Source organism: Leptopilina boulardi, unplaced genomic scaffold, assembly GCF_019393585.1.
Source record: "Leptopilina boulardi isolate dan_hultmark-lab unplaced genomic scaffold, ZJU_Lbou_2.1 LbouV2_371, whole genome shotgun sequence".
NCBI lineage: Eukaryota > Metazoa > Arthropoda > Insecta > Hymenoptera > Figitidae > Leptopilina > Leptopilina boulardi.
The window spans coordinates 2,903,794-2,915,956 of NW_026137942.1; the positions used below are offsets into that span (position 1 = coordinate 2,903,794).

Below are 12,163 nucleotides of genomic sequence, written 5' to 3' on the forward strand. Positions count from 1 at the left end.
AAAATTTGCTGTTTGTTATAAATAGCAGGTGATATTTTAGATTATTAGCTGCACATTTAGATTGAAGATTTTGAATTGAATAAATATGATGAATGAGTGTTTGAGAAAAAAGGAAGAAAAAAAGAGGAAAGAAGAAAGAAGGAGAAATGGAAAAAAAAGGGAAAATATTTAAATGTTTGAGACTTATTTATAGTAAAGACGTTTTATATAGTAAAACAAAAAGTGTGCTACTAGGACACACAAAATATGATAATTATTCTATCCACGTGAAAAAATTCCCGGAAAATTTCGATGAAAATAATTTTTGAAAATATTAGAAAATTATAAAATAATTTTTTAATTGCATAAAAAAAATTTATCGTAATTTTCATTGAAATTTTGATTGACTCTGAGAAATATTTCATGTGGGTAAAATAAAAAAAAATTCTGTAAACATTCTAAAAAAATTAAAAAATAGTTTTAAAAAACGTCTTTTCTGCTTATTTTTCAAGAAAAAATGGGAACTTATTGCAAAACAAACTGCTGATGCTTTACATGCTTTTTTGCAAGCACATAGCTTTTGTACATTCATATTTCTTCAGTATACACATTGTAAATGTGTCATTTAATTCTCATAATTAGGTGCACTTATAACTAATCACACAAACAAAATTTTAACTTTTAAAGAAATTCTAAAAAGCATTCGGCATTCTTCATATCTAAACCCCTAAACAGTGACGAATCACTAAACCCTAAAACATTTGGCATTGATTTACAATTCAAATGATGATCTACAATGTTCTTGTACAAGTGATGTGTATTGTGCACTAAGCACACAAGTGTCATTTTGAACTCCCTAACTAAAATTCAGAAAATTTTGTCAATTTTCGAATTGAAACGTGTTTTGAGTTTCTATTGGGAATTTTGAAATTTTCAACAAAAATCTTGATTTTGTTTTATTATACAAAAGAAACTGAATCGTATTAATTTTAATAGAATAAAATATAAATATAAAAATGGAACGTTCTACTTCAAGCAAATCAGTACTCTGTACATAATTGTATAGGGTCGATTTTAAGGTTTAAGGTCTCAAAATTTTCGTCTTGAAGTACTTTTTCATTAAAAAAATTCCTTCTAAAAAAGACCTTTTAAAAAATTCAATATGCCGGACAAAATATGATACATTATATCGCTAAAAAATTGAAAAATTTATAATTAAAACGTTATAAAAGTAGCAAAAAATGTTCAAATTATCTCTAAATTAAGCACCAATATTGCTAAAGTATTGCTAAATGAAAATATGTACAGTTTTTAAAAATTCAAATGGCAGAAATATTTAAAAAAAATTGATTCAATTTGCATGAAACTTGTTATTCGAGGGTTTTCGGGCTCGCTGAATACGAATCCGAAATCAGTTTTTAAAGTTCAAAATGGCGTATCGAATATGGCATAAAAAATTTTTTAAGTTGATTTAATTCGTTTCAAACTTGTTACTCGGAGGTTTTTGGGCTCGCTGAATATGAATCCGATGTCATTTTTACAAAATTCAAAATGGCAAAGCCAATATAGCCGACAATTTTTTAAAAAACATTGATTTTTTAAAAAATTGACAGCTATATTGGCTCTGTTATTTTGAGTTTTAAAAACTGACGTCGGATTCGTATTCAGCGAGTTCAAAAACCACTAAGTAATAAGTTTTAACATAATAGAATCAATTTTTTAATTTTTTCCTCCATATTTGATCCGCCATTTTAAATTTTCGAAAACTGTCCATATATTTTCATTTTGTAATACTGTAGCATTACTGGAGCTTAATTTAGAGATAATTTGAACATTTTTTGCTACATTTATATGTATAATTATGAATTTTTAATTTTTCCACGATAAAATGTATCATATTATTTTGGCCGGCATATTAAATTTTTGAAAAGGCTTTTTTAAAGGAATTTTTTAAATGAAAAAGTACATCAAGGCGAAAATTTTGAGACCTTAAACGCCACAATCGACCTTATATAATTATGTATACAGAGCACTAATTCGCTTGATGTGGAACGTCCCAACTTTTCTTTTACAAATAATGCAATTGTCAAATAATATTTAAGTGAATCATATAGATATAGTAAAAATTCTAAGATAGTATACAGATTCATGAAAAATCGGATGCAGTCTATTTTACAAACGTGCTTGGCTTGAAAAATTTGTTAATTTGAAAATGAAAAACTGAGCAAGTGTGACAATGAACGTGGGAAAAAAAGTAAAGCCTATTAATCGCGTACATCTATAATAAACGCTTTCAGACAGAAGTGTATAGGAATAATATAAATTGTTCTGGATAGAAAGCCAGAAACGGAAATTAAGAAAAGTACTTTAATGCCTTACTCTTCTGCCTAGTTTACGTTCGATTTTCTTTTTTTTTCTAAAGCATTTGAGTTTCCTTAACCAATTTTCCGGCATAATAAAAAGATTAAAATTGACAATAAATTATATATATTGATTTAAAATTAAGAGGAAATTGGTTAAAAGAATGGGAGCGCTTTAGAAAGATTGATTGCTCCGAAAATGTGTGAATTAAAATGAGGCGTTTGGTAAAAATCTAACATGAAGTGCAGGATAATTAAGTGATTTCGATGGGCAGTCGAGAGACCCACCTTCGGTTTACAAGATTGTCTCTGTAAGGATCGCGTGGCTGACGTTTCATAATGTCCGACTCCGGTGCCTCGTAAGCCAGCGAGATGGCTGGTACCTATACCATCCATCGTCAAATTAGAAAGCATTTAAGAGAACCCTTTTTGCATTGGCAAGTAAGATGGATCATTACAATAATAAGAATAAGAATAGTGTTCATAATAATAATTATAATTATAATAGTTATTAAATATTAAATGCATTAGAAGAAAAAAAAGGCCAGAAGCAGACTCAAAGAAGGAATTAACTCAGGATCCATATGTACTTCCATAAAACCTGCTGAATAAAAGAGTTTTTTTCAGTCAGAACCTGACTTTCAAATACCACATTGCAGAAAAGATTTTCATTTTATTGTCATAAATTAAAATCTAGTTCTACTATATTAAAATTGAAAATTATTCCTATTTTGCGAGTCGCGAATTATTTATGTTTAAATTAGAAGTCATTTTTTTATCGAAAACAATTTTAAAAAACAAAAAAGTATTTAATTTTCAATATGTGACGCTCTACGATAAAAGGAACCTTAGAGGCAACAAATTTTAGGATACGTTACTTAAGCTCCCTTTTCTCGTAGAGAGTCTCAAATAGCTTTAATTTGAAAAGTAATCTTCTCATATAATAATTGTTGGAAATTTTGATAAAGTGGTATTTTTCTGATAATCAAGAACTGGTCAATAGAGAAGACAAAGAAAGTTATCGATGTCATTCTAAAGCAATTAATCAGTGATGAGATATCGTTTTTTTCTCTTCTACTTGTAATTCTATTATGACAGAATAATTATTATTATTTATAAAATGTTTCTTTTTTTCAGAAAATTGTGAAACATCAATGTCTCATCACTAATAATCGTGTGGAAAAGTTGATTGAAAATGAAAAATTCTGGTTCTTGGTGAATTAAAAATGATAATAGTGCTTTCCTTTTCCACGCGATGAAGGCGAGGCATAAAAGTTGAAAAAGGTGTTACAGAATCCCTAAAATTTCCATCACCAAATAGAAGATAGCATCAGTGTGTCGTTAAGTGATGTCAATTGCGCATAAAAATTCTTATTAGATCTTTCCACCTCTAATTATTTCGCAACCGTCATCATATTAAAAACACAGCGTCAGTAGGCGGCATATTATAGAATAAAACGCGAGAAAACTGAAAAGAAAAAATTGCAACTTGGTGGTAGCGAGTTAGATCGTATAAATAGTGACAATTTTAAGTATCAGATAATAAGTAATAGGAGCATACGTTGCAACTGCATTAATTGTTAACATATATGTGGGCGTACGCATGAAAATGGACAACTTTGTCGTGTTTATGACGGTAAATATTTTATAAAAATTCTTGATTATCGTCACGTACAATAAAAGCATTAACTTGTCGGTTTTAATTTCCAAGATAATTCCAATTTTTCAACTTGGGAGAAAAATTTCTACTTTTTTTATTTAAAAATAATCTTTAAAAATAATATAAAGTAACTTTTACTACTTACAAAATAATATTTAATCTGTCCGAAACTTCTGCGCAACTTTTGCTTTGGAAATAGAAAAAATTACTCCTAAAATATTGTTTTTAGTTTTTACTATTTCCGGAGCAAAATCTGCCAGAAATAAGCAGAAAATTTGAATCCTGGAAGTAGTAAGAATTATTTTATTTTTGTTTTCCATTTTTCTCCGTATAAGTATTTAATTACATTGTTTTTTTAAAAAAGAGAAAACGATCCACTTAGTCCGTTCATGGCAAAACTTATGAAATTTCTATTTTTTTCGTCAGTTTATGGCAATAAATAGAGTCCTGTTTTGGAGGCAAATACATTATAACAGTTTTCATAATAAAGACGAAAAGGTACAAATTTGTCCAATTTTGTTAAATTTTCTTTATTATTCCTAAATGGGAAATCAATTAAATATAAGAGACACATGAATATATTTGTCAGAATTTTTATTTGTTATAATTTTCATTTAAATGAATTTCTATAAAGCAGAATTTTTACTTAACTGAAAATTTATTTAACAGAATTTTTATTTGATATGAATTTTTATTTGACAGAACTTTCATTTCGTTCGAAATTTCGAATAAACATTCGGCAGAAACATTTCGGCGTGAATTTTAAAATTAACCAATCAAAATTTGTTGGGTAATTTTTAAATTCAAACTCAAAAGTTTCTGACGAAAGTTAACTTGAACATAATGAATTTTTCGAATTTTCAGCCATTTTAATGAATTTTTATTACATAGTATTTCAATTTTCAAAATTGCATAGAATATTCTTTCAGATGAATTTTCATTTGTTCGAATTATTATTTGATAGAATTTCCATATAACCGATTTTTCATACTAAAAAATTTATACTTAAACGAAAAATCATTTAACAGAATTTCTAATTGATAGAATTTTCATTTGTCCGAAATTGCAAATGGCCGAACAAACATGCGACAGAAAGATTTCGCCGCGATTTTTAAAATCAACCAATCAAAAATTAACCATAAAATTGTGATTGGTTGATTTTAAAAATCGCGCCGAAATCTTTCTGTCGATTGTTTGTTAGGCCATTTCCAATTTCGGACAAATAAAAATTCTATCAAACAGAAATTCTGTTAAATGATGTTTCAGTTAATAAGTGTAGATTCTGTAGGATGAAAAATCGGTTATATGGAAATTCTATCAAATAATAATACAAATGAAAAATTAATCTAAAAGAATATTCTACGAAATGAAATTCTATACGTAATAAAAATTCATTAAAATGGCTATTATTTTAAATGAAAATTCGAGGATATAAAAATTCGAACAAATAAAAATTCTGTAAATATTCGGTTATATAAAAATTCTATAATTTAGAAAATCGTTTTAATGAAAATTTTGCAAATTAATAATTCCGGAACAAATAACCCTCACAACACAAGGATATTCAGGATATCCCTGGGACGTCCTGGGGATATCCATTTGCTTTTGGCGATTCGGATATCCCTACGATATCCTCTGGATATCCATGGACATCTCTAAGATATCCCAGGGATATCCAAACCGCCGAAAACAAATCGATATCCCCAGGACGTCCCAAGGATATCCTGAATATCCTTTTGTTGTGAGGGAATATTCGGCTCAATGAAAATTATATCCAATGAAATTCTATTAAATGAAAATTCGAAGAATTGATTTTTAAAACTTAATCATGCGTCCCAAATATTCGTATTTTAATTTTTGATTTATTTTTTCTCAAAAAAAGCTTTTCCGGCTTCACTCTAAAGTTCTGTATAATTCCGCAGTTTTTTCATCTAAAGGGTTCTAAAACCTCTCAAAATTTTTCAAATTTATTCTTAAATTTGCCCATATAGATAAATCAAATAGTACCAAAGTTGGCCCTTTTTATCCGGTTCCCACATGTATATATATTTATATAGTAAATAAAAAAAATAGTGATTGTTTAGTAACAATTGTTAATGATAAAAACGTTCTAGAATCAATTTTTCTAAGAATATATAAAATAGGCAATAATTATAATATAATTATTATCTATAAAAATATTGGATTTAAGAACGTTCTTCATTTCTAATTAATTAAATACAAATTGTATCGATTGTATATCACTATAGTTTACTAAATTCTAACTCTATTCTTCTAGAGGGTAATTGTGACGCTCTGTCAATTAATTTCATTATTTTTTTTATAATAAACCGGTGTATCTTTTTCTACATCTACGCACAACAAAATACTTGAAATAGAAATTTAAAAAAAAAACTACCCAATCTATTGTGTCATTACATTTATAATTCACAACATTGACGACGACCGGTCCCACCGAACCTGAAAAATTTTCATATGTTTTTTTTTTTTTTTTTTGCTATAATAGCCTCAGTGGTAACAAATAAATAATCAGGGCGGTAGAGACGTGTCGCTTGTAGAAAAAAGCTTCCCGTTTATGAATGAGGAGATACAACGATGACAAAGTTGGCAGGCGGCAGAGGCAATCAGGTCTAGTGGAGAAAGATCACATTTCAAGAGAAAAGGTGAAAAAAATTAGAAAAACAAAAATAGGCAACGAAAGAAATTAAAAGACAGTCTGATGAAGAATTCATGAACTTTTAAAATATAAATTATATATATATATATAATATACCTAATATAAAAAAAGCATTAAAATAGTAGTCTATTAAAGTTACTACAGCTATAGAATTAATTAATTACAGTTTACAATATTTTCTCATCTAACAACATTTAACGAGTGGTTTTTCTATTTATCAACAATATTTAAGTAAATTGTTTTTAATTTTTATATTCTTGAATTAAAGAATGGTTTTATATAGAAAACCATTTTTTTTAATAATTATTTTCGGAGATTTTATATCTTGTATTTTCATTATAATATCAACTTTTCGTAATTATACGGTTTCCAAAAGCTGTAATAAATATTATTTTAATTTAATTAATTAAATGTTAAATTTAATAATTAATTAAACTGGAAATAATGTTAATTGAGTCAAAATAAGTCTGTTTTACTTCAATCTTAGGTTGAATTTTGAGGAAGTTTGCAGCAAACTTATGACGAGTACATCTTGACTTGGAGGATAATTATAATTACATACATAATTTTCAGTAAAAAATAAAAAATTATAAATAACCATTTCGAGAAAATAGATGAAAAACTATGTGTCAACAATAGAAAATTTAGAATAAGATAGACTTAAAAATTTGCTGCAAATCTTCTGCACAGACTGAATTTTAGCCGAAAATTTAATATCAGGCCTCGGATCGACTTTAAGGCATACAAAAAGTCGTTTTAGTTGATTTCATTTATTTTAATAAAATTTAATTGGGTAATGAATATTTTACTTTAAATAACTAGTGTTATTAGATATTAAATTCATTTCATTAATTCTGTAATGAGAATAATTCTACAAAAATATTATCAAGAAAATTTATTTCGAATATTTTAGAATCGAACTAATTATAAAACAAATTGAATTTCAAAAGATTTTGTTAGTTTTTAGACAATAATTAAATTTCATAAACTACAAATAATTTATCAAATAATTTTAGATAATATTTTTTTAAAAGTAATTGAATTTTCAAAGATTTGCAGTTTAGATTTTTGAAATTAATTGAACTTTAAACGATTTTTAATTAAAAATTTTTTATGATTTTACTAAAAAATTTATTAGAAATTTCAGAAAAAATACAATAATTTGAAAAATTTTTAAGCGAAAAATGGTTTCAGATAGTTGAATTTATGAAGAATATTATAAAAATTATTAAAAATAATTAAATTTCAGGAGAATTATAATTGAAAATATTAATTTTCAAAAAATTTTAGATGAAAAATTTAAAAAAAAATTAAATTTTAGAAGCTTTTAAATTGAAATTTTTGAAAATAATTGAATTTCAAAAGATTGTGTTAAATTTCAGACAATAATTATAATAAGAGAAATTTTTAGTGATTTTTGTTGATGAAAAATTTATTAGAAATCACATACAAAAATAATTGAAATTTTCGCAAATAATTAAATTTCAGGTGATTTTGAATTAAAAATTTTTGGTAATTTTATTTGCTAATTTTTTTTTAAATTATAAACAATTATTAAATTTCATAAAAATTTTAATTGAAAAATAGTTTAAGATAATTGAATTTGTGAAGAATTTCATTAAAATTATTAAAAATAATTAACTTAGTAAAGAATTTTAGTAAAAAATTAGTTAAATAATTTAAATAAAGAAGATCTGAAGAAGATCTGCATTGTATACTAAAAAAATATATTTTGTTTAAAAAATTTGTTTAAAAATGTAAAAAAAAGTCGTATTTTTGAAAAAAAGTCGGAAAAATTCGTATAATCCGAGGCCTGTAATATCGATGTCTATTTGCTAACAAAAAGTAAAATAAAAAATAGAAAACTATTTACTGTAACTTTTACAAAATTGAATGTAAAATATAAAATTTAATCTTTTATACCTGTTACTTTTACTTCCAATTATATAATTTTCAAATTATAGTTATAATCTCGGATTAAACATAAAAGTAGTTATTTAATAATGTGTTGGAAAAAGTAATCGTCAAAAAAGGGGAAACAAAAATAATTTTTTTTTATCTATTTAAATTTTAGAATTAATTACGAAGAATATTTATAATTTTTAAGATTTTTTTTTAAGAATCATTTATTATGAAATATGACGCACAAAATGCAACGTCCATTTAGTTTGCAAATATTTTTTACTGACAGTGGAAAGTATTTTGAAAAGCATTCCAAAATTGAAAGTGCTTTAGAATAAGTGTAAAATTGAAGCAGCTTGGCAATTAGAAAGACAGAGAGAAAGAGAAAGAGAGAGATTTTAATTGGAAAAAAACTAGAATTTGAAAAATTTTTTAAATTATATATTGTAGAAAAAAAAGTGAATGTAAGGCTGAGGCAATAAATATTTTTCAGTTCAGAACATAATGCAAAGAGACAAAGGTCAATTATGGTAGAAAAAAAAGTAGTCGTGCGATGCATCTAGCCTTTGTCTTTTAATACTTTGCTAGGTCTTTCGCTGCTTGATGAAAAAAAGGTGCGATATTAAAAAAAATTATTTTAATTGGACTTTTTTTGAAATTATTTTTTTCGGACGTCATAATGTAAGGTACCCATGCTGGGCACAAAAAAGTATAGAAGAAAATCTTAGGAAAGCAGAGTTCCGAAAAAATATTATTAATATTAGAAACAGCTTACCTTGACTATAATAATATGACCCTAATCGATGGATTATTCGGTCAGTGGAAAAAGTTTCAAGTGCGATTAAAGAAAAATTAAATCAAACAAGTTAATCATTTCCTCTCGTGTAAAAAATAATTCTTTTCTCAAAAAAAAGAGACTTTCTTTTCGAAATAAAAAATTTACTGCTCATAAATTTTGCAATCAATATTTAAAGAAACATTTTTAACGAGAAGAATCGATTATAAGATAGAAAAATTTAAGTTTGAAAGTTAGAAGCGTATTGATTGTATCGCTTCATTTAATAAAGTTTTTCTTTTTCATAAATAACCCTAATATATGTATCACCTTTAAAATAAACTTCCTAAAAATAGTTTTCATTGAATTCTTAAACTATTTTGTTAATGGAAATAGTTTATGAATGAATCTATTTTAAATATTATTCAAGAAAGGAAGAATCTAAAAGTAAATGTTTCGCATTGATCGTCGCCAGAATTGTCGATTAGAGGCATTTGTCATAGAGTTCTTGTGGAAAAAGTTAAATAGAATGTTAAAAATATATACGAGACTGAAAATGACAATTATTTTTCATTAATTAATAATTCAACTTTTTTTTCCATTAAATAATTATATTAAATTCTTTCTAAAATATGGTTTCGACATATTTTTTCATAGGTTTAATGAAACAAATTAATTTTCACCTTCGAGAAATTAGAAACAAAGTTTTCATCTTCTTTTCTCTTTTTTTTTTAATTAGAAACAAATAATTCTTTAAAAAAAAAAAATTGTTCCCTTCAAAATAAAATGGAAAAGTAAAATTTATTTTTCATTTTTATTTTCGATGGTGAAAAATTAATTTTCTATTAAAACTAATAATTTATGAGAACCATATTTAATAAAATATTATTTATTCGTTTTAAAAGAATTCGGAATAGCATTAATTTTTCCTTATATGAAAATGTACATTTCAACAAGATTTGTGTGTTTTCAATTCGCAATGTCAGTTTCAGTCTCTTCAGATTAAAAATAACTACCAGAATAACCAATAATTAAAAGAATTGTGTAAGGCTTATCAAAAAAAATGTCGTTTCCATTTAAAAAATGAATAGTTGAATATTTGGAATTTAAAAATGTTACAACGACTCTTTTTTTTGATTGAGAACCTTGTTGAAATGTAGTATTTTGCGATATGTTGTTGATATGTTTTACCTTTCGTTAACTAGCTTGTCAGTGAAGGGGTTTCGTGGCTGTCGCTTCATAATATCGCTCTCTGCCTCCTCGTAGGCTAGTGAGATGGCGGGTACCTGATGTCATATTTATTAAGAAGCTCAATGAAAATGTTAAAACACATTATAATCAAATCGATATTTCAATCTTGTTGCGAGATTTTCGATTTTAAGTAGAAAAACAAAAACTCCTATATCTGATCTTAATATTGTTAGATTATTTATTTTGCAATGATTCTTTGTGATTATTAATTTATTTACCGGCAAAAATTAAAAGAATTCAAAATTTACGATTCATTAAAACTTAAATTAACTACTTTTCATAAAAGTAATTAAAATTATTATCTTTTGAAAAAAAATTGCTTCTGAAAAATGTTTTTATTGAAACAAACTTATTTTTGTATCAAAAGAAGCAAGATGCTTTTTAAAGCGTTTTTTTTTAAATGGAAATAGTTTTCAACATTCGAAGAAGAAAGAAAGAATCATTATAGAATAGATAGTCTTACAATTTTTGAGTAGTTCGCGTAAATATTTAAAGAATTTTTTATCACAAATTTCAAATTAATCATGAATAATAAATAATAAGCAACTTAAAAAAACAGGGAAAATGTGTTTGAGGAATGAAAAGAGGGATCTTGTTGGGAAAGAAGGTATTTGGGAGCCTCTCGATTTTCGTTAGTTTCTGAAAATTAATCTGAAAAAAAGAAAAATTTAATTAATCGTTCTTGATCGAGAAGAATTCCTTGTGATTCCTTTTGTGCAGAATATCTATAAAGTGGAAATAAAATTTCAATGAAGATTATATTTAGACAAAGTGGTAGCTACTTTATAGCGATACTGCTAATACAAGAGCTTCTTCTGGCGAAAAGCTAGAGAAAATTCATGAAATCAAAGGGAGACGCAAAATGATTAAAATGAAATAGGGAGAAATCTAGTTATCTAGCTATTTTGTCAATAAACCTTTCGTTGACGAGATTATCCATGTATGGATTTCGTGGCCTTCTCTTCATAATATCTGACTCTGCTTGTTCATAGGCCAACGAAATGGCCGGTACCTGACAATCAGCGAAATTTCGATAACAATAATACCGTTTTTTTTTCATTTCTATTTTGATTTTAAATATTTGTTTGACATAAATATGAAATGAATTTGGTAGAACCTGTTAAAGAACTGTATGAATACAAGATCCCTGTTTCAATAGTTGACTCAATTTAAATAAATTATCGAGGTAAATGTGAACAGCACTTACCATATCAGTTCCCAAATCGATGCAAAGAATCGTAACAGTACCAAGTGGCAAGGGAATGTCGCAAAGAATGAAAGCCAAGAAAGGTGATATTTCAGGAATGTTGGAAGTTAGAGTGTAGGCGATGGATTTTTTCAAATTATCGAAAATCAATCGACCCTCTTCGACTCCCGTGACAATTGAAGCAAAATTATCATCCAACAAAATCATGTCCGCAGCTTGTTTTGAGACGTCAGAACCGGCAATGCCCATGGCAACTCCAATATCCGCTTTCTTCAAGGCAGGCGAGTCATTCACACCATCACCTGAGAAGGATAATTAGTTTCAATAATTGATAGAGAAAAATGTAAAAAGA

At 26.4% G+C, this 12,163-nt stretch overlaps 1 protein-coding gene across 3 annotated transcripts in view; it reads right to left on the reverse strand.

Moving 5' to 3' along the window:
- The window catches only part of LOC127287611 (sodium/potassium-transporting ATPase subunit alpha), a 115,128-nt gene that overhangs the window by 8,055 nt on the left and 94,910 nt on the right, over window positions 1-12,163 (reverse strand). The window contains exons 7-8 of one of the 3 annotated variants that reach the window (XM_051314632.1): window positions 11,812-12,113; window positions 2,628-2,722 (exon numbers count right to left, since the gene is read on the reverse strand). In XM_051314632.1, coding sequence (XP_051170589.1) covers window positions 2,628-2,722; window positions 11,812-12,113 — 397 coding nt within the window. Of the gene's footprint in view, window positions 1-2,627; window positions 2,723-10,544; window positions 10,640-11,521; window positions 11,617-11,811; window positions 12,114-12,163 lie in introns of all 3 variants that reach the window. The other 2 variants (XM_051314631.1, XM_051314633.1) reach the window with 2 other exon arrangements.